Below are 21,667 nucleotides of genomic sequence, written 5' to 3' on the forward strand. Positions count from 1 at the left end.
TAGCCCTTTGACGAGTTGACTTCTATACGCCATTCACCAAAGCCACTACAAACAGCTTCAACCCTTCAGTTCTTTGAATTAGCAAGGGAATTTACTACCCGGATTGTGCGGCACTTCCATTACTAACCTTCATCTGTTGCTCATGATGGGCATCCAATTAACCACACTTCCGCTGACTATCTCTAGTATGCTACTACTAGTAGGAAGCCCAACATGCTTTCGCCGTTCAGCCAATGACGCAGGCCCGCTGGCCGCGACCTCTAACCATACTACAGCCACCTCGCAACACCACATACAGCCGTCACCGTCCCTTAGAATACCTCTTTTCCGGTAATATCCGCCGTACAATCCCTCCGGCTGATCGTTTTCTGTACTATGTACTATCATCTAGGCGCGCAGGTCTTATCTCAAGGTAGGCCCACCTGTAAAGCAGTCTATTAATTTTCCCAAGGTTGAAACCCTAATTCCTGCGTTCTCATTTCGCCCTGTAAACACAAGAAATACTCTTTCGCAAATTCTCTCAGGGTACCCTGTTCAAAGCTGCACAGCTTCTGCGGAACACGGCCCTGGCCGTACTTCCATTCCAAGGGCTCCCAAAGCTTAGCTATCTACTCAGTTGGTGGAAGTTCAGCCTGCACTGCTCTAAACACAAAATCCCTGAAGTGTTTCCAAAATTCATGTCGTTCCGGGTGAGGAAGACGAATATTGCCAGGGTCGATCCCGTCGAGCTCTGGATCAAGACACAGAAATCCCAAATAATCGAGAGCCTCGCCAACATCGGTGATTTGTTCCAGAGCCTTGCTTTGCATACGGGCCACCAGTTGGTCCTGGGCTTCGCCGGACGTACAGCCAACGAGGTATCCAAGACGTATTGTTGCGTTATCAAAGTGGTCGGCATTGTCGGTGAATTTCTGCTCCATCAGGTTTCTCCAGCTCGGAAAATCTGGATTGATGCCATCGACGAGTTTCGGAGGATCGGGGATAGTCGTGCTGATATCCCCATTGTCCTGCGCGAGCCGTATCCCATATTCCCACCAATTTCCGCGGCATTTTCGGTCTTCACAGTTTCCGGTGTTGCTACTCTGGCACCCAGCTTGACAGAGGCTCCTGGAGCATAGAGACGTTTCCACTTGGCGTTAAGTCGTTGTACGGGCCCAAACAAGGTCCCCGAATACCCATACCTTTCTCTTACGAGACGGTCGAGGGCCCACAGTCTCAGATAATCAGTAATGATATCGCTCTGAAATCGAAACATCTTGATGGTATACCGTCAGGAATGACATTCTCGGGGTGAAAAGAGTGTCGTTAGAATGCACAAGGAAACACGCCTTCAAGCATCCATGACGAAGGTAGGAGTCGAAGAAGGGCGATTGTCCATCAATGCCCGAGGAAGGGGCGGAGGACATGGTAGTTGACCGTGTGTTAAACCCATACTCTCTCACTTCCATTTCAGAGCAGTACCCTTTTCATACAAAGAGGCTTGCCTTCGTGATAAACATTCCATCATTTATGCCCTTTTTCCATCCAGATCTTCCTCATTCAGCCCCGGGAACCCGACAATCATATCAGATCCTGCTCTCGACTCCGGCGTTCGAAAAGATATCGGAGAGAGCCGCATCGATGCAAGCGTTTTCAAACCCGCAAATCTTTCATTCAAAGGGAGACGCTGGGTTGATAGACTGAGGACTGCAAAAGCCAAGAGCGACGCCACGAGGTCTCCAACGGAACTGACCGAGTTGGAGAAAGGCAGCGATCAATAATCCGCTTGACAAGAAGAAGTGGCCTCGTGTTTCCTTATCGCTGCCTATCACCAACAGCATTCTTATCAGCCAGCTTTCTCCCAGCTCCACCAGGCCGCCCACTGAGAGGACTGGCGATTGGCTTGCTGGCTCAGACAAGCTCGCCGCGCTTGAACGATCGCGCGTTTCGGGCCCAGGGGAACGCACGCGAGCCTGAGGTCATGACAGCCAGAGTGCACCGCAAGGACTGCACTTATCGCGGGCTCTGGACCTCCAAGTGGGCCGAATGACAAGACGAAATAATTCTGCGTGTCTGTGGAAAGAATTAATCTCCCCAGATTCTCCTACTTATTCAGACTCTGCCCCATCCCAGAGACGAAAACATGTGAACCCCCGTGGCCGGAAAAGAGTTCCATCCCTTGCTCCAGTCTTACCCGCATCTTCATGATCCATCCTCAGCTCACTCTTAACCACACAATTCTCGACAGTGATCACAATGGCCGGGCTCGACTTTGACCTGGAGAAGAGTCCTCCTGTTGCGCAGGCGATCACGGATAACAGCAGCGATGGCGCTGTACCCGGCGAGAGCTTCGCATATGGCGATTCTCTCTACGCAAGGCTGCAGCGGCTGGCCGGAAAGCTCAAAATCGAGCAGCGTGGCATCGAACGCGTGCCAGCTGCGGAACAGACAGATACCTCGTACTTCAATATAGGCAGTATGTGGCTGGCAGCCAACATGGTTGTCAGTACATTTGCCATCGGCGCCCTGGCGCACCCGGTCTTTGGTCTCGGCTTCGTGGACGCCATTCTGACGGTCCTCTTCTTCAACCTACTCGGCATCATGACCGTCTGCTTCTTCTCTTGTTTTGGCCCGTTCGGTCTGCGCCAGATAGTATTTTCCAGATTCTGGTTCGGTTGGTGGGTTACGAAATTCCGTAGGTTCCATCCTGCTTTTGAGTTTAAACAAATGCTCATGTTTTGACTTCAGTTGCTATCCTCAGTACCCTGGCTTGTATTGGTTGGTCAGCCGCAAATGCCATCGTCGGCGGGCAGATGATTCACGCAGTGAATCACAATGTACCTGGCTGGGCCGCCATCTTGATAATAGCATTCTGCACCCTCCTTATCACACTCGCGGGATACAAAGTCGTCCATCTGTACGAGTACTGGAGCTGGATCCCTACCTTCCTCGTTTTTCTCATAGTCCTTGGCACCTTCGCACACTCCGGAGACTTCCAGAACATACCCATGGAAGCAGGAACCTCCGAAATGGCCGGTGTCCTCTCGTTCGGATCAGCTGTGTACGGCTTCGCAACAGGCTGGACAAGCTACGCAGCCGATTACACCGTCTACCAGCCCGCCAACCGCAGCCGCCTCAGAATATTCTTCTCCACCTGGTTCGGGCTCATCTTCCCGCTTCTTTTCGTCGAAATGCTGGGCGTCGCCCTGATGACGGCGACTACAATGGACGGCGGCAACAACAAGTACCAAGCCGGTTATGAAGCAGCCGGAAACGGAGGACTCATCGGTGCCGTTCTCGAACCCCTCGGCGGCTTTGGCAAATTTTGCCTCGTCATTCTAGCCCTCTCAATCGTTGCAAACAACTGCCCGAATATCTACTCCGTGGCGCTTACAGTTCAAGTTCTCAGTCGCTACGCTCAGCGCGTGCCCCGGTTTATGTGGACGTTCTTGGGTTCATGCGTCTCCGTCGCCATAGCAATACCGGGGTACGAGCATTTTGAAACCGTCCTGGAGAACTTTATGAATTTCACAGCGTATTGGTTGGCCATATACTCGGGCATCTCTCTGACAGACCATTTCATCTTCAAGCGCGGGTTCTCGGCGTACCGGGTGGAGAACTATGATAAGCCGGAGAAGTTACCTGTCGGTATGGCCGCCGCCCTGGCATTCGGTTTCGGAGTTGCTGGGATGGTTACGGGGATGAGTCAGGTGTGGTTCGTTGGGCCCATTGCACACGACGCTAGTGGTGGCGATGTTGGGTTTGAGCTGGCGTTTGCGTTTTCGGCAGTCTCATATCTTTGTTTGAGGCCGATTGAGATCAAGGTTTTCGGAAGGTAGCCAGCCTACTTTGGTAATCAACCGGCACAGAGTATATAGGAACCTTAATTCTTATCGACTTTCTATACTCTGGGCCCAATAAGTGCCATAAGTCTGATATGGCCCGGCTTCCAAAACAGCCTTGGAACACTAAAATTACCATGCCCATGATAAACCTAATATGCAGCATCTACTCTTCCACGGTGAGAGGCGAATAGCCCGACCCGATATACTTTATTCAGATCCCGTAACAGTCACGTGACTGTATCGCACCGCCACAGCGCCACAATCCCGTGCGAAGAAATCCACAACCGATTCCGATTCTTGAAATCCAGAATCTTCAACCTGATTCTAAAATCACAACAACAAAATGTCTCGACTAGGGAAGTGAGTATCAACGTATCTATTTTATGAATACTCTCCAGTACAGCCCGATGCTAACGAAGAACTCAAAAAAAAAAACAGCCGCGCCGACTGGGCAGACGACGAAGAATTCGACGAGCCCTCCGCGCTCCCCGCCCAACAAGTAACGACCAACAAAGACGGGACGAAAACCGTAACCTCGTACCGGTTCAACGACGACGGCAAAAAAGTCAAAGTCACGCGGCGGATCAAGACGACCGTCGTGCGCGAGCACGTCAACCCACAGGTTGCGGAGCGGCGGACGTGGGCGAAGTTCGGGCTGGAGAAGGGCCACGCGGCGGGGCCCAGCTTCGACACGACCTCCGTCGGCGAGAATATTGTTTTCCGGCCGAGTGTGAACTGGAAGGCGCAGGCGGCGGAGGCGGAGAAGAATGGTGGGGAGAAGGGCAGTATTAAGGATCAGCTAAAGGACAAGAAGGTGAAGTGTCGGATTTGTAGTGGGGAGCACTTTACGGCTAGGTGTCCGTTCAAGGACACCATGGCGCCTGTGGATGAGCCGTCTGCTGGTGGTGAGGGTGAGGGTGCCGCTGGGGAGGAGGCTGCCGGTGGGCTTGGTGCTGGCGGTGGCAGCTATGTGCCGCCTCATCTGCGGAAGGGCGCTGCGGGCGGTGGTGAGAGGATGGCGGGCAAGTACGAGAAGGATGATTTGGCGACTCTGAGGGTTACGAATGTTTGTCTTTCCTCTTTCCTCGTCCCTGTTTGCCCCTGGCTCCCGTTGCTTCTCCATAGTGTGTTCGGAGGAAGAGAAGCGAGGACTGACGGTGAGCAGGTTTCCGAGTTAGCAGAGGAGCAGGAGCTCCGGGATCTGTTCGAGCGTTTCGGTCGTGTCACCAGAGTTTTCCTCGCCAGGGACAGAGAGACCCAGAGAGCCAAGGGTTTCGCTTTCATCAGCTTCGCGGATCGGAGCGATGCTGCACGTGCCTGTGACAAAATGGACGGATGTATGTCCTCCCCCCTCCTTTCCCCTCCCCTTTTTCTCCGTTGGTGTGCACCTCCGGGATATAGAATTACAGACTGACTCGTTCTTTAGTTGGTTATCGCCACCTTATTCTTCGCGTGGAATTTGCAAAGAGGGCTACTTAGACTCCTTTTTTTCTTTCCGTATATCAGCTTTGGGTTTCTTCTACGACACCGTTCGGGGGGTTATCGGTCTGTCTAGGCGGCTTTTGAGCTTCGGCTTGACTGAAGATATTCTAGCTCACAAGTTTCTTTCTTAATCAAAAGTGTCAAAGTGTCATGACTCGCTCAGTAATAACGAATTCATCAAGCGTCTCCAACGTTCCACATATTCAAGGGGAATCCACGTTGCTATTGCAGGTCTGCTGCACACGAAACGAAAGGTGTATAAGGGAAATATATGAGAGCAGGGTTTGCGAACGTACCTACCTATCATATGCTAATGATCCGTCTGTCTTCTGCCCTCTTTTCAAGAGACAGATCGTCGATTTGTACAGCTCGTGAGCCCGTAGCTAGTGGTAAGTCAAGTTCGCCCGTAAGACGCAGCCGTCGCCGAGTATCAGCCTCGGGTGTGCTCATCCTGAAAACAGTAGATACACTAAAAGCCCAAATTCTCACTTGCTCGACAAATACGTATCGGCCGCTGGGGCTTCACTTCCCCCGGATGAATCCCGCTCCTACAAGAATCTAGGTTAGCAAGAGTGGTCATCAATGCACAGGTACCTATATCTCCTCGGCTAAGTCTCCGAAAGCTGACCAGTATCTAGCATGTCCAAGGCGCACAGCCGTCAAAACAACTCCCAAGATGACGAGATCGGGTATGCTGCTCTGGTGAGCACCAGTCCTAATACAAATAGCTGCTGCTGCATGTGCACTTTCTCTGTTTCGGCCAAGGGCAATGGACCACGCAAGGGAGACCTGTTACTGTATGCAGACAGAGAGTGCCTGCCTCTGGCCGCCCACTTTTCGTCCACAGCCAAATCACATCTTGCGTGAGAGAAGCAGGCGGCTCTCTCACCCAGCCAGTCCACGTCCTCTCTTCCTCACTCCGCCATTGGGAGAGCACATGAGCAGCAGAGGACAGGTCATCCCCCACGCCGTCCACTACATCCACTCCATTTCTCCCACAGCTGACAGTTGCCACCAGCCCAGACTGTATGCAAATCCCGGCCTCCACCTGGCCTCTCGACAGCAAGAAAAATCTCTCATCCACTGAGGCATCCGGAAATCGCATAAGGTAGCATTGTAGTTTCATTCGAAGGTAACACGAAAGCAGCTGGCTCTAATGCCGTGAATGGATATTAGATTAGCTCCGTTGACTCTGCCTTCCCTCCTTCTTCGAGAATCTGACAGCCAGTAATGAGGAGGGAAATCCAGTGACGAAGGTCTGGAGGCGCCGTCGGCACCTAGTATCTCCGGTTACATCGCATCGATGCCCCGTTTCCCATGGAGAACAATGGACCACGACGATAATCTTGAGAGCGCCATGATGTCATGATTGACGGCCGATTTGTCGGGATCTGAAACGGAAAGCTGAGAAGGCTCGGCCTTTGGGGTGGTTGCGCGTCAAACTGCCCCGGTCTCTCTCCCGTGTCACTTCAATGACTCTTCCGGCTGATAGGGCCCGACGCGCTGGAGAACAAGGTTTGGCTTCACTCGAGAGGTCGGTGTATCGGCCAGTGAGGGGGGACGAAAAGGTTTCTGCGTCTCTGGTAAGTCGTAAAACAGTCAATGTAAGCGGCAGTCCACGGGACGACGAGAGGGGGGTGGCTCAACTGACATCGAAGAGACTCTCAGACCTAAAAGAACCTAAACCATAAGGCTCTCCCAGCAATATTGCCTTATTCCTTTCGTCTATGGCACCACCTCGCTCTGCTGAGCCCAGTGTCGACCCTTAAGTCGTAACTCTCTTTGGACCAAGTTGCCCAACTTTGAGCATCCCAGTTATCCGAAGCGGAAATTTTTACTGCAACCGTGCTGTTTAGAGCACATTCTTTGATGATGAGTTAAGTCTGTGTAGGCCTTCTAGGGAGTTTCGAGAGCCCTCCTGTCCCCAAGTCGATGGAGGGAGAGAAGCCGAGGACAGCAAATGCTATCGAGCAGCAATTGGCCACTGTTCGAGTCGTACAACCATCCCAAACCGGAGTACAGTTCTGGTTGGCACCTGTCAACGGGCATAACCACGAGGGGCTATCAAATCCCGGCTACTCATGTGGTGCCCACGGTCACTGCACAGGCTGGCTGGGCACATGGGGCCGATTGCGGACACTTGCGACGAAAGCAACTACAGGGAGCTCTGGGAACCAATACCTGCGAGTGGAAGCGAAGTTTACACCTGTCCAAATCATCACATCGCCTCAAGTTTTCGGTGTCGGCCGGATGGCATGTCCACGGTCCGTAGTGGATAGCGAAAACTCTATGCATGCGACAACCCAGCCTTCATACTCCTTTCGAAACTGCTAAGCCGCTCGTCCCTTTCAGAGCAGTCTTACCGCAACTTTGCCTGGGACAGATGATCTTGAGTACGCGGCTATCAAGGCCGAAAATCTCCACCCAGAAATGAAATGGCCCACAAGGCGGATACAAGCAATTTCCTGTGATGGTCTACTCGCGGTAAACGTCCGTCTAGGAAGATCGCAATTGGGGGTAACGTAGTATCAGAAGTAGAGTTCCTCCCAAAGGATCTAACTGACCTAACTGTGGAGAGCTCAAGGGATCCTGGAAATAACGGTCGAACGTTCTGGACTCAGGGAAGCTGGAGCCCACAGAGAACCACCTCACGGACTCTCGGGCGTTCCTTGATAGCAAGGACGATATCAACGGCGAGCTGCAGCCTTATACATTGTCAGTAAGGATTCTCCAACGCCATTTTCTGCCTATAGTGGCCCCGTTATCCAACCGTAGGGACCACAGGTACACGTTGAACGTGTAAGCTGGGAACAGCACTGCGCGGTAGAAGACCGGGGCTCTTAACGTAGCACCTCTTACCTCGAAGTACTGTTGCCTAGCACAAATAATGACCATTGTGATGTTTGGTTCGGCCTCGGGACAAGAAGTTGAGCTGGGCACAGGTCTCGAGAGGCATAATTCTAAGCCTCATGGATGGCAAGACCATGGAGAAAAGGTGGAGAGGAAATAAAATTAACTGAAACATTGCAAAACTTAAAAGCAAAAATAGCTAATGCAAGAACTGGTCGCAATGAAACCACCCACCCAGCGAGGATTGGTACTTTGTGGAGCTGCCAGGCAATCGATCGCCAGAAGGTTTGAGAAAGAGGGGCGGCCTACCGCAGTAATTATGTGCAAGGATCGAGGAGAAGCAGGTACTGTGCTATCCCTGAGGGCTGCGTAGAGATCATCGTTCTCTCTTCACGTCGCCTTCTCTGCCTGAATCATTCCAAGTCCAAATGCGAGGACAGACACGAGCCCTGAAGCCTGGAGGAGTAGGGCTGCGCTTACCCTTCAAGTGACACCGCGGCACGTGCCGTGATTTCTATTCTAGACCAAATGTGGACTAGCGTGTTATTGGGGGCCTGGGGCAGCAACACAGCTCCAGAGCACCTGCACCTGGGCACCCCTCAAGACCTTCCAAGGTCGGCGTCCTCTCTCTTCATCAAACACTCCTTTCGACTCTTCGTTCTGTCCGCACCCTATGTAGCTCTTACCAGAGCCAGAGCCAGAATCTTGAAGACCATATCCCGAATGATGTAAAGTCTTCCTCTTTCACGCCGGAACCAGAATGCAACCTATCCTGCCTCCCCGCCCCCCTTGTTCAAGTTTCCAAATGGATTCGCACTGCAGCCCGTGGAAACACCCTGCACGACATTGCCCTCCACTCACAAGGGGTGTCATCTTCTGTTCCGGTTTCCACTTTTGCAACTCCGAGTTGACTGGATCCTGACCCATCCGCCAATCGTTGGATCCGGCTTCCGCTTTTCCAAGAATGTGCATATCACATCTTGACCAACTAGCTTCCCGCAAGTCTGGGTGATCGTCTCAGCCACATAAGAACCCCCCTCCATCTTCCAACACTTCCAACAAGAAAACCGCGACAGACAAGGGAAGGGGTGAATTCAATTTGGTAGCAAGGTGGTGGCCAGAGACAAAATCGAACACGATATGATTCTGTGGACAGCTTTGGGGTGCCTCACCGAGAGGGCGAGCAAATTATTCTGGAAAGTCTGCTGAGTGCTCCAGCCTGCGTCCTTCCGGAAGACAAATCCCCACATCCGGTGCGCCCCTGGAAGGCGCCAATATATGAAAAATGACCATTGTTCTCGAGCCATTCTTATTTTGCTCATTGAGATTCGGTCGTCCTCAAAATAGCAGCAGCTCTCAGTACTGCGGCCGGACTGCATTGCGCAATGGACGGTCCATCCTTTCTCTCTGTCGGTGAGGGAAAAGTCACCACTGAAACGGAACTTTTATTTATCGACGAATCGAACTCGTCGATCACCCGATCTCCCATCATGCAAGCACGGCTGCTGCTCGTGCCCCGAATTCCCAAGACATCAGAGAATCAAAAAGAAAGAATGGATTGGGCCCTTTGGACGCAGATCTCCAAGGGCCCAACCCGGAACGTCCAAAGAACGAATCTCTTCTTTTCATTGATCGGTCCACACCCCCCTGTCTAGCGCTCAACAAATTTCAAAGGCCGTTCGCCGCACAGACAAGCCAGCTATTGGTTGCCTGCAATCGCCCAAGCTCATGAGTGCCCACAGCCTCTGTCAGGCGACTAGGGTGACGATCGCCGCCGCTAATCTTCTCTAGCACCAGTCTTAATTCATGCTGTATAGAGAACCAGCGGTCACGTCAGGTATCCTCGCCTGAGCTGCGGCAAACGGCAGAGTGCAGCAAAGACGATCTACCCAGCCTAGCACTTCCCCGGCGATGTCAACATTAGAGTTCACTCCACTCAGGGCTGTTCGGACATCTGCAGCTCCAAATTAGGCCAGAAGATGTAGCATGGGCTTTGACCAATGCTGTGCCTCTCCAGCATTTCTGACAGGGTCCAAGATGTTTAAGCATCAATCTACGTGATGCAGCAGGATTTTCCACTTGATCACTTGTTCTTGATCTTCCTTTAAAGCAGACAACCCTTGAAAGATATCCAGAGGGAGACTTGCGCAGGAGGTTGGCAAAAGAACGGAAGCGCACAAGAAGGACATCCTTGATAGGGGAAACATCCAGAGTGCTGTGGATCTTGTAGGGTTGGGTGAACACTAAGAAGGCCTCCAGGGAAAAAGAAAAAGGATTTTACAAAGGCCCCATCTTCCCTCTCCCGAATTCCAACGGCCCTGACCTGGTCCAAACTCAACGCAAACTCGTGGTGGAGTGGTATTCACTCTCCAGTTTAATTTGGTGAATCAAAGCTCCTCGATTTCTGCAGAGCACATCTTCTGCCGCATGTTTGTCAGGGTTCTTCATTGGGCGGTGTTAAGGGGGCCAGGTGAAGCAGCCAAGTGAGTGGAAATCTGTGGGTTGTAGGATGAATTAACACGATTTCGCCAGGTCTCTGGACACAATATCTATCGCCCTGATCCCTCAGTCTTGCTCCCCGCCACTGTCACTCTCATAGAACCCCTCAACTCGCCCAAGGACGATCTCAGTCCAACTGTCCGTCCACCCAGACCCGCCCTGTCGAGCCTCTGTTTCTCCAAGCGCCTAAACATTCAAGCTCCGATCCCAGTTCCCAAAGAGCCGTCAGTGCCTGTTGGATGGTCCGAAGGCCACTCACCACTCCTTGACGCGCAACTAGTCAAACCCCGGACATCTCATAAACGTCTGCGAGTGGTAGCTTGCAAATCAGGTTCTGCAGCGATCAACACAAGAGACTGCTCATCACTGCTCACGCATTCTCTCACTATCCTGTAAGTCATTTCAATTTGCACGTCGTCTGACTCTTTCGTTTCCCGATTGAAGCCTGCGTCTTCCATTCCACAACCCAATGGATTCCTGCAGACTCCTCACTCCATCAAGTTTCCGATTGCTACTAAGTCTGTATTCCTCCCTTGGGATGATACAATTTTCAATATCTGCACTCCCCAAAATGGATGGCAGGAGGGGTACGAGGCTCACTCCAAACATCGATCAACCCTCTATCCCTCTGGAGCGCAAATTATACCGTCAGGGTCCTATCGAAATGAAACACAATAACTCCGAGAGCGGCAGCTGAGTTGCTGGAATCGCCATGTTTTCTTCTTTTGCTTTGTTCCGTCTGCGTGGTCCCTCCCGAGTTCCCCCAATCACTCCCACCATCCCTACTTCTTTTCCTTTCATTTGGCTTCGGCCGTGTTCTTGGTGAGATCGCGTTCTAACATGTCTAAGGTGATTGTGCCCAGGGTAGTCTGTCTGCTTTCCAGTTGCCTTTCGATTGCCCTTCAAAGTCTGCAAGATACACAATTACCAACTGACCTTCACCAACTGCCCACTTGGGTTACGACGGAACCTCGAAACAACGCATCTGGGTCTGGGGTGTTGGGTATACAACCTACAAGACGCCTCTGAGCCGCAAGTGTGCACAAGGCCAATAAGGAGTCAGCTCTAGGAATCAACGCAGCATCATTTCCTCACATTCATATCATTTGGCGCCGTCAGGGATTGAGCTTCTCTAGCCTTTTAATTCCCGCATCTTAAGCCTCTCGCCAGGTTTGGTTGTTCTTAACTGGGCCAGAGATCGAAATAAAAGCCAGTTGGCTCCGCGGTCGCCCCAAATGAATCATCGTAAGCAACCGTTCGTTTTTTTTTGCTTTCGCATTTCCTCCATTACTGCTACCTCATGCTTTCTACTCGGGTCATTTGAGTATTTCCGCAGCCATTCGGTCCTGCAACTCAAGCAGCAAGGCTGATGACATGCGATCTACATGTTTCCTACCCTCTGGCATCCCATCAACTTGCGCTCCAGTTACGCTATATCTCTGTTTTCTTGAATCCTTCACTTCGCTGTCTGGTTGAATATCGAGATTTTCCTCATGCATGTATGTATCGTCCCCGCCAGACATGGATGGAACCCCATTTCGGTTTCGGCCAGCGAAGGAGCGATAGCCTCACGTTATTTTTCTTTTTTTCTCCTTTTCGATTATTGATTTCATGGTATTTGTTTTTCCTGTATTACTGTTTCTTACTTTTCTTTTTCTGATCTGTTTGACGTTATATTTCCTTTGACTTGGCCTGACACCATTTCTTCAACCAGCAACACTCCTGCACAGTTCATTCCCTCTGGATTGTCCGATCACCACCGACGGTGACTACTCTGGAACCGCGCGACATTATTCCGGACCGACGGGCTTTTCTATGGATGACGAGGATAGCCATCGACGAAGTGGTGCTGTCGGCAACCCCCTCGCATCGTCCACCAACGGCTTGAGATACAACACACAATCTGCGATGCAGGATTTACCGTAAGTTGTCTTCTAATTTGGACTGCCCGAGTTCTCCACCTCGCAAGATTGCAGCCACTAGTCACAAGCATCTCTTCCACATTCGAAGGGTCTGGAGAACTGCTCTGCTCCTCGTTCTTCTCTCCCCTTCACTTGTTCATGCCCTCTACACCTGGATCGCAAGCTTTCAACCAAATTTACCTCGCGCCGATAGCGCTGAATTCTCAGTATGCACGCACGATCGTATATGCGACCTTGCTTTGGCGCTTTTCGCTCATGCTGCACCCTCGTCATGTGTCGGTTGAGATCACTCCAAAATGGCTATGCGGAAAATCTCTCGGCGCACTGGATTTTCTGACGCGGATGCTCTTAGATATGGCACTTCTCCCACGTTGCTTATGAGCCCTTCCGATTCCTGCTCCGGTTCGTCCCTCCCACGCATGGTCTCATTTTCCAAGCGTTGTGCCTTCTCGCTAACGTAATCTCACTATACATATTGATTTCTTTCACAGACAGTTTTTCTCAAGCGTCAGGGTCTCTCTTCTCGCAACCCCCGGGCTTAACTTACGATAGAATGTCGGATTTCAGGCCTCCCCGTGTTCCCCCACTGTAAGCCGACTCCTATTCCCAACTGAGTGTCATACCGGAGCCATTAACGGGTTTGCGCCTTCCCTTAGTCAACCACCGACAGGAATATCGTCCACAGTGGCATCGCCAGGTAATTCATCTTTGTTGGGAAGGAACGACACCTATCCGGGAGCATACACCATCCCCAGGGCCCCATTTCCGTCTCTGAGCAGCATTAGCGATCTTTCACGGCCTAGTCCCTATTCAGCTACCCCTCGTGCTCTTGAATGTTCCATGGATCGCACCCCCAGTCTCATGTTTCCCCAGGCTGGGGCCATGTACCTTGATCACGCTCAGCGCGTTCCTCCGCCTATGGTTGATGCGCCTCCGTTTCATGACACCGCTAACATACACTCTGTTATTTGCGGTAACCAACCAGTCAGGCCAGAAATCGGGGCCAAAATCCATAAAGGATTTTTCCAAGTCGACGATAAATGGACCTGCTATCGGCGAAACTATTTCTCGATATCTTGTTCTTTCTCATTTCACCCATCGGTTCATGGTCCATTCTACCTTAAATACGACAAAAGGACTGAACAGATCCATCAGTTCTCCATGTCGATTTCAGCAATCGTGAACGGACAGCATAATGAAGCTCGAGAGCTCGTGCAACATACACCAAAGCGGGATAAACAGTCGGAGAGACCGCCAGGGAGAGTTGTACTGCAGCCCTGCCCAACAACAGGAATGGTTCCCAGCCTCGGTTCAAACCCCACCAGTGGTCAGCACGGCTTCCCGTTGATGTCTCAGTCGGCTGGTATGTCGGTGGAGTACAATGCTTCATATGGTGGCGCTCCACAACAGTCCCAACCACCTACGCAACATACATTCGAGCGCATTCAATTCCAGAAAGCAACTGCAAATAATGGGAAACGTCGAGCCCAGCAACAGTATTACAACCTCGTTGTTGACCTCTATGCTGAAATCACCGGTTCACTGGGGGGTAGTGAGTCAATTAAAATCGCCCGGAAACTGTCGCATCCAATGGTAGTTCGAGGCCGCTCGCCCGGACATTACAAAGATGGTCGTCGCGATAGTTCGACGAGCATGGGTCCAGATGGGGGCAGCGGTGGTGCGGGGGATGGCAGCGGAGGGACTGTCTTGCCGCCCAGTCTCGGGCACGCTTCAAGGCCTCACCAGCTTGCACTTTACGACTCGTCCCAGCGCGGCGGCCACGGTTACCCCAGATCAGACTACCATCAAATGGCGGCTGCGGACCACTCTCCACTCAGCGCAAGTCCGCATATATCATCTTCCTCGTCCTCAACGTTTGACATCGGTATGATGAGTGATTCCTTAGATCCAATGGACTCGATAAAAGTAACCTCCAGCATTGATTCCTTCCAGGATTCGGGCTACGGAATGGTGGATGGCCGCAAGGATAGTCACTCTCGCAACCACCACCCGCCTTTCGAATTCGAACCCGTTCCTGTTTCGAGGCCCAGCGAGAATTCTGGTACCAGCTTTTCCGATGCATTTGACCCTCTTGCGTCCATTATTTCGGGCGACCCAGGGGAACCCCATTTCCTCAAACACCCTCCGCGAGCCCCTCCACATGGCTACCATCATTCCAGTCCTGGAACCTATGACACGATATACTCTGCACGCTCTGGGGGTGCAAGCAGCCCGTATTGTCGGCTTCCTAACTCTAACAGCCTCTGCATTTGACGGCCACCTTTTTCGTTCTTTTCTCGCTTATTCTCCTCATTACATGCGTGCCACTCCTTACCTCTCTTCGCTGTCTTGCCTCTGCAGCCAGGCGCTGAGTGGATGAAAATTCAGACTGTCATTCGAATTTCTGTGTCCTGCTTTTTTCTTTTTCTTTGCCCATTGTGCTTGTCATCATCTTCACCGTCTTTCTCCTTCTGACAAATAGACAGACACCCACCCAGCCTGACCCCTCCAAACACAACCATTCCGACCATTAACCCCCTTAACCCAGTGGCTTTTCTAACTGACACCAGGGTATTTTTTTTTCTTCTTCTTCACAGTTGGTTCTTATTTTGTGATTCTGAATTTATTTCTCCTTATTTCCTTCTCACGGCCTAATTTTTCCCCTATTTTGATGCAGGGCTGCATGGGTTAATACGGCGACAATGGATAACAAGGCTGCAAGTCAACGACTGCTGGGCATCATGATTATAATGGGCTTGATTTCTTTTCTATTTTTGAGGCTTGGAAATACGGCAGCTCCGCATTTTGTGGATGGCGCTCTCGGTGCAATCATGGAAGCAATAATGAACAGTGAATTGCGCAGAACAGTGTGGATAGTCATGATTGTCAACCCTGGTCTGATCGCAAATGATCTCACATGGAATGAACTCCGTCGTTGTTGAAATTACCCTTTTCTTTGTACCTCTGGGATCTTTGTCATTGATCTTCTTGCGCCAGTGCCAGGGAGTCGGGCTCTGCCTCCAACAGACAAAGACGCCAAAACGCACAATGAAACGGAGCGCAGACGTCAAGAATGAGGATCCTCCAAGCCTCGTCCTAAACGAGCCCCTTTTCAGTCGTAGTGCCTCTTTCTGAGCTTGTTCACCCTCGTCCGCTCCTTCTCGCTTGCTGAAACCACCTGTTTCCCTCCGGAGCCCCACATTGCTTTTTCTCTTCTTCCATCTCTTCTTCCTTGTTTCTGCATCTCGGCTCCTCTCGTGACGTTTCTTTGAGGCATCCTGCCTAACGTGGCGGATCTGCATCCACCGCCAATCCTGTGCTTGAGGATCGACCAGCGTACATTAGACTGCCTCCTCGATTGATTCTAATTTTTTAGTGAGAATAGCCCAGCGCCCAGTTCGTCGCTTCGGCCTATGGGCGCCCATCCTCCCTGCTGACAGTCAGCACTCGTTCACTGGTCTGTTCCTCAATGGATGATCACCGAGTTTCTTCGGCACGTTCCGTCGACAAGCCCCGAAATATCGACTCGCTCCCCCTCGAATGAGACCTGTCGAGTTGGACCTGGGAAGAAAGATCTGTCGTCCAATGTTCTCGTCGGTACAAACGTTACCGATGAGTACACTTCTCCGCCGCTTCGAATAGTCGCCCCACCGTTACCCTTCGCCTTTGTTCTTCCCCGACCATCTCGCGCCTCATAGACGCCTCCTCCGCGCCTCTCGCTCAGGGCTCGATCCCCGTCGGGCGGAGTTTACGTACAATTCCGCTCAAGAGCCGAGCGCCGAGTTCTGAGCGGCTCGAGAGCGCGCGTGCGCAAATTCAATCGTCTGTCGCTCGTCTGTGGATCAGCAGATCTCCACCATGCCACCAGCCAGTCAATGATACTTCGCGCGTTGAACAGTTCATTCATGACCTTTGCAGCTGCTGAAGCCCAACAGGTTGGTTGCCCATTCCGCGGCAAGCGGGCGTTCAGCCAGGTGTGGAGATACTCCTCACGCAACGATGCCGCCCCGAAAGTCGCCCAGGCTGCACGTTGTACAAGGGGGTGTCAAGGACCCGAGTGAATAAACCAGGCGCGCATCGTGCATGCCACCAGCTGTCAAAGAAGGTTGATTGTCGAGCCCAGCCAACAGCAACACGCGCCTGCTGCCGTTGGAAAGGGCCGCCCCAGACCTCGTCGGCCTGTCGTGTAACCGTTGCATCCAGTCTCTGCCCGTCCCGGTACACCGAGAGAAAAACTTGTTGACAGCAGCGGCCATGTCTTGGAAGTAATGAATCGCCGAGCCTTCGTTCCGCGCCGATGTCCAGTTCTCACTGAGGTCGACCACTGACAGACTCTCCCGCTGTCCTTCCGAGACCTCCCAGGCTCCACGCGCCTCTTTCCAAGACGATTCAGAGCAAGCTTCAGCCTCCAGAATATGCGCACTAGTACACCTGTCAAGCCGTCAATCCCGATCGCTGACGCTCGGATTCCGGAACGAGGATCTGGACCGTCTGAGTTGCGGCTGCCGAAGGGCCGGACGAAAGTCTGCTGGATTTACGGACGGTCTGTCCTTTCACTACAGGCTGCGCAGAGTCCAGGAAGGAGGCCAATTGCCATCTGGCCCGATTGAACTTCGAAACCCGCTATGGTGTTTCTTGTTTCTTGGATTTGGGCAAGACAGCCTCGTCTGATAAGGTTCTAACAAAAAGCTACGAGATCGATCGCTAAACCTTCATGAACCTTCCGCCAGGCCCCATTTCTGTCAGACCAGCCATGCGCCGGTCTCCTGTTTCACGAACGGCTATGACCGGATGCTGTGTTGCGAAAACAATCCTCCGACGAGCCAGGCACAACACGCGGCACGCCGTCCGCGGCATCCAAACAAAGGACGATAATCTCGGCCTTTTGGCATCCGAGACGGTGGTTTCGCAAATACATCCTGTTTCGTAGCTCCAAGCCACCCTCTTCCCACTGATTCTGAAGCCAGTAGCAGGACAACCTTAGAAACAGACAAGTTCCGCGCACAACCTCTTGGATCCAATCCGGGTGGCACGGAAAAGGGCGAGAACGGTGCAATGTCTTAGCGTGTCTTCTCCCTCTATTCTTCGCCCCCACTATAACCATCCCACCCTTCCATCTCCCTCGGAAAGTATCAAGCATTGTCACCACAGTAGCATCCCCTAGTCCAAACCCCGATTCAATCCCGAACCTTATCCACTCTCGAGATCGAAATCGCCATCTTCCGATCCAATTCCGCCTGCTCAGCTGCCGTTGGCACCATCCCCATCGCCTGTTCAACCCGCGACGATGTCCAAAGGCCGATAGATGCCCACGCCATGACGCCAACTCCGAACAAGGCGCGCGTTTTGGGCGAGAGAGATTTGTACGAGCTAGAGGGAACCATGTCAGTCAGCTATTTGGTGACTGTACTAATATAGGTCCTGACACGGGGAGGGAGGGGGTCCGGTGAGATTGTATACACACCTCCAGAGCGACATCGCCTTGTGCTGTGTCCCTTCCCAATCGCAGTTCTCGCAGGCCGTTATGGTTGCCCAACACAAATTCTGCAAATAGATCCACCTGTAACTCAACCACGGAAGGAAGGAGGTTCCAGTCGGATCGCTCTTTCCTCTGTTGCGTCTTCCTGTTATCCAACCGAGCTGGAAGGAGCGACGCGGCCGGCGCTCCTTCCCTCTTTTTTAGTGCCAGTCCACTCCGCTTTCCTGTTTTGGCCTTGTATACAACGAAGATGCTTTCATGTCTTGTTGTACGACAGCAGGGCTGCTGAGACTTAGATGGCATGTCCTACGAGATTATATGCAGTAATAAAGGCAGTTAAAACGGCCCTTTGGGTAGTCATTTCTAAGCTTCCTACACCAGTGATGATGAATCTCAGACTCGTTGTATGGTGCTGACGAGCAGGACAACCTGATTTAAATATTGACAAAGTTATACGATACAGCCTCGACATATCCTCTGACTTGCCTACTGGAACTTCCTGGAGCGAACCCGGTCGACGCTAAACTACCGAGGAATCCAATCAAGGTGAGGTCGAAGAGGAGAACGCCGAGAGTCAAGGCATACATAAAACGTACTATGATATAACCCTATATAACTATATTGGACGACATGGATAATCTGGATAATAAACAGAGGCATAGGCGAAGGCAACGTGACATCAGATACAAGGGATAGCGGAAGCGTAGTAAAACAGAAACAGTCAAAGAGATAAAAGGTATATCAGGTTTATGAGGGGGGAGAAGGGTCATTCGTGGGTACTACATCATTTCAAATCAACATCGTGGGCTGTGTCGTTCTTGGTGAATATTATGATGCGGGTACCTAGGTTGCTAAAGGGGACGACATGGTATATTCGTTGGCTGAAGTACAGGGAGAGAAGAAAGACATGGCCAAGGGGGCTTATCTTAATCAACTCTTCCCGTAAGCAGCGTCGATCTCCTTCTGGAACTTATTGATGATCTTCTTGCGTTGGAGCTTTTGGGCAGCAGTCATGTAGCCCTGTTTTTATGAGTTAGTGGTTGCTAAGTTGAGGTGGGGGGTTTGGAGGTACGAACGTTTTGAGGAGTCCACTCCTCGTCGGAGAGGACGACTCCGTTGATGATCTCAATGCCCTTAAGACCGCTGGATCTCCCGGCAGTCTGGAGCTGCTTGAGGACGAGAGCCTGCAGTTTACTGTTATGCACGAGGGTCTCGACGGAGTCACCTTCGATACCGTTGTCACTGGCGATCTTCTTCAGCGCGAGTTCGACGGGAACGATGATGGCGACCGGCTTGTCCTGGTCCTGGGCAGCGTAGACACAGATGTTACCGACGACAGGTGAGGAGCGGTACACAGACTCGAGCTTCTCGAGGGCAATGTATTCGCCGTTGAGGGTCTTGACGAGGTTCTTCTTGCGATCGATGATCCGGAGATGGCCATTCTTGTCAAATTCGCCGATATCACCGGTCATAAACCAGCCGTCCGGGGCGTAAGCGTTCTTTGTCTCCTCCTCGTTTTTGAAGTAGTGCGTTGTGACACTACCTCCACGGATCCAGATCTCTCCCTGTGGCGGGTTGTTCTTCGTGAAATATCCAGCATCGGGGAAGTCGACAAGCTTGACTTCAATACAGGCCGGAGGCTCGCCGAGAACATTGGGGTTCCATGCTCCAGGGTCGTTGAGGGCGCCCATGGCGGCCGTCTCTGTCAACCCGTAGCCGCCAATCATTGGGGCGATGGCCATAGACAAGAACTTCTGAGTCTCTGTGGAGACAGGACCGCCCCCATTCATAATAATGCGGAGCCGACCACCGGTCGCCTCCTTGAGCTTGCGGAAGATCACGTTATCAAGGAACCAAGCGCCCATTCCGGCACCTGGGAAGCCTGTAGACATTAAGAAATTCTTCGCAGACATAGCGCCCCAGAACAGGCTCTTCACTAGAGCGCTGTTCTTGTTGAGGTTGTTAAGCACACCCTTTTTCACCGACTCCCAAACCGCAGGAACACCGACAAGAATGGTGGGCTTGAACTCGCGGATGTCACCCTTACAGTTACGCATTGATGCATCTGAAAGCGTGCGAGGGTTTCCGTAGCCCATAGTACCGCCCCAGAAGAGGCATAGGTTCTCAAAGATGTATTCGAGGATATGTGCCTGGGGGAGGTATGTGAGCAAGGCATCCGACGGGCTGATATACGGGCCAACGATGACATTGATTCCCGCCACTGTTCACATATTAGCTTTGGGGCTTCGAGACTAGAATATTGGTAACGACATACTTGCAGCGACAACATTCGCATGGGTAAGCGGGACCCCCTTAGGTGCACCTGTCGAGCCAGACGTGTACATGATGCAGCACACATCTTCCGGGGCAGGAGGAACCGGGTCCGAGGGGCTTTCTTCACCCTGCTTTCGCAGATCCTCGAAGCTCACAACGTTGAACTGCCCGTACTCCTCTTTCAGCCGGTCCAGATCCTCCTGCTTGACCTCTTCGTCGGAGTTGTAGATGATATGTTTGATAGATTTCGCCTGGCCCAGTACATTGGTGAGGGATTTGATGAGGGAAGGGTCCAAGAAAATAGCGGCACTCTCCGTCTGTTGTAGAGAATGCGCCAATCCGTCCTCGCCGAGAGTATCATACGCAGTAACGATCGTCATGGACTGGGAGGCAGCTCCTGTTCAAGATTTGATTATATCAGCTTGATATTCTATGTTGACGATTGCAACAGAAATCGGGGTACGAACCGTGTGACATAGCCAGCCAGTTTGCGCTGCAAATCATGAACGTTAGCACCTTGTCCGTCCGGTTTTAACGCCGGCGTCACACATACCCAGTTGCTCCATAGAGATGAAGCCTATCGCCCTTGCCCAATCCGAGCTTCCGCAAGCCACTACCAATCTCCAGCGCCAGCTTCTCATACTCGATAAAGCTCTTATAGGAATAAGGGCTCTTCTCAAAGTACGTCCACTGCTTGTCAACTTCCTGCTCGACGCCGTCGACAAGTTTCTTGATCTTTTTGGTCTCGACGTGCGTTTTGATCAGACGACGGCTACCGACTGCCTTAGCATTGCCGAAGATGCGTGCAGAGCGGCGAAAGGCATCGTAGGTTGTTGTCAGGTCGTCGGCAGGTCGCTGAAGGAGGCCATCCTTGGCCGCGGGATGGCGACGGGGGATTGTCTCTCCGGGGACGGGTTCAACGCCAGGAACCTCGACGGTAAATGGAGGTTTCTTGGTCATGCGTGGGTGGATAACACCTTCTTTCTTCGACATTGTGGCGGAGTATTCGCGAAGCGGCTACAGAGGGAAGGGAGAGGGAGAGGAATCTAGGCAGCTCACGAGGGACGGTTAGAAGTTGTTCGGAAAAGGAATCGGGAAGCTCCAGCATACAGATAGAAGCTCCAAGCTATCACCACATCCAAGGTGAAGGAGTGAGAAGACCGACGAAGGTCGGGAAGCAAAGATTGGGGAAGGAAGCCTTGGAAATGACGGAAATGGGGTCGGGAAATGCGGGGGCAGGTGGTGTTAAAAGGGGGTCTTGGGAGCCGTGGGAGGGGAGAGGACGAGTAAGGAGCTCGCTAGGAACAAGACCAAACAAAGCTCTGCAAGCGCGAGCA

At 52.0% G+C, this 21,667-nt stretch overlaps 7 protein-coding genes across 7 annotated transcripts; 3 read left to right on the forward strand and 4 right to left on the reverse strand.

The window, feature by feature from the left end:
• Window positions 1–608: 608 nt before the first annotated feature.
• Window positions 609–1,255, reverse strand: BJX67DRAFT_376235 (uncharacterized protein; the record flags this gene model as incomplete). Its single annotated transcript, XM_071031839.1, has 2 exons — window positions 609–1,107; window positions 1,182–1,255. 2 exons carry the CDS (start codon window positions 1,253–1,255, stop codon window positions 609–611), a joined length of 573 nt encoding a protein of 190 aa, XP_070891392.1.
• A 980-nt stretch (window positions 1,256–2,235) lies between these two features.
• BJX67DRAFT_369084 (eukaryotic translation initiation factor 3 subunit G-domain-containing protein) lies at window positions 2,236–5,303 on the forward strand (the record flags this gene model as incomplete). Its single annotated transcript, XM_071030714.1, has 5 exons — window positions 2,236–2,674; window positions 2,728–3,689; window positions 4,228–4,890; window positions 4,990–5,161; window positions 5,251–5,303. 5 exons carry the CDS (start codon window positions 2,236–2,238, stop codon window positions 5,301–5,303), a joined length of 2,289 nt encoding a protein of 762 aa, XP_070891393.1.
• Window positions 5,304–7,923: 2,620 nt separating this feature from the next.
• Window positions 7,924–8,201, reverse strand: BJX67DRAFT_376238 (uncharacterized protein; the record flags this gene model as incomplete). Its single annotated transcript, XM_071031840.1, has 2 exons — window positions 7,924–8,011; window positions 8,077–8,201. The coding sequence occupies 2 exons, from the start codon at window positions 8,199–8,201 to the stop codon at window positions 7,924–7,926; spliced, it is 213 nt and encodes a 70-aa protein (XP_070891394.1).
• Window positions 8,202–11,833: 3,632 nt separating this feature from the next.
• Window positions 11,834–12,352, forward strand: BJX67DRAFT_339429 (uncharacterized protein). Its single transcript, XM_071027656.1, has one exon. It carries the CDS (start codon window positions 12,025–12,027, stop codon window positions 12,313–12,315), a length of 291 nt encoding a protein of 96 aa, XP_070891395.1. The 5' UTR covers window positions 11,834–12,024; the 3' UTR covers window positions 12,316–12,352.
• Window positions 12,353–13,044: 692 nt separating this feature from the next.
• Window positions 13,045–15,098, forward strand: BJX67DRAFT_6416 (NDT80 / PhoG like DNA-binding family protein). The gene is made up of 2 exons (XM_071035283.1): window positions 13,045–13,165; window positions 13,234–15,098. The coding sequence occupies exons 1-2, from the start codon at window positions 13,131–13,133 to the stop codon at window positions 14,849–14,851; spliced, it is 1,653 nt and encodes a 550-aa protein (XP_070891396.1). The 5' UTR covers window positions 13,045–13,130; the 3' UTR covers window positions 14,852–15,098.
• A 53-nt stretch (window positions 15,099–15,151) lies between these two features.
• On the reverse strand, window positions 15,152–16,248 carry BJX67DRAFT_6343 (uncharacterized protein). Its single transcript, XM_071035274.1, has 2 exons — window positions 16,059–16,248; window positions 15,152–16,007 (listed from the first exon to the last, which is right to left on the reverse strand). Exon 2 carries the CDS (start codon window positions 15,877–15,879, stop codon window positions 15,346–15,348), a length of 534 nt encoding a protein of 177 aa, XP_070891397.1. The 5' UTR covers window positions 15,880–16,007; window positions 16,059–16,248; the 3' UTR covers window positions 15,152–15,345.
• A 2,738-nt stretch (window positions 16,249–18,986) lies between these two features.
• Window positions 18,987–21,323, reverse strand: faa4 (long-chain fatty acid-CoA ligase FAA1; the record flags this gene model as incomplete). The annotated part of the gene is made up of 5 exons (XM_071031841.1): window positions 18,987–19,076; window positions 19,133–20,277; window positions 20,332–20,727; window positions 20,798–20,823; window positions 20,884–21,323. 5 exons carry the CDS (start codon window positions 21,321–21,323, stop codon window positions 18,987–18,989), a joined length of 2,097 nt encoding a protein of 698 aa, XP_070891398.1.
• Between the last annotated feature and the right edge of the window lie 344 nt (window positions 21,324–21,667).

The sequence above is a fragment of the Aspergillus lucknowensis genome (genome assembly GCF_044049455.1).
Source record: "Aspergillus lucknowensis strain CBS 449.75 chromosome Unknown BJX67scaffold_1, whole genome shotgun sequence".
Lineage (NCBI taxonomy): Eukaryota > Fungi > Ascomycota > Eurotiomycetes > Eurotiales > Aspergillaceae > Aspergillus > Aspergillus lucknowensis.

Coding starts and splice junctions, on each gene's coding strand:
- BJX67DRAFT_339429 (XM_071027656.1), top strand. CDS start 12,025: ATGACATGCGATCTACATGTTTCCTACCCTCTGGCATCCCATCAACTT.
- BJX67DRAFT_6416 (XM_071035283.1), top strand. CDS start 13,131: ATGTCGGATTTCAGGCCTCCCCGTGTTCCCCCACT. Junction 13,166..13,233: donor CCTCCCCGTGTTCCCCCACT/GTAAGCCGACTC, acceptor GCCTTCCCTTAG/TCAACCACCGACAGGAATAT.
- BJX67DRAFT_6343 (XM_071035274.1), bottom strand. CDS start 15,879: ATGCAGATCCGCCACGTTAGGCAGGATGCCTCAAAGAAACGTCACGAG.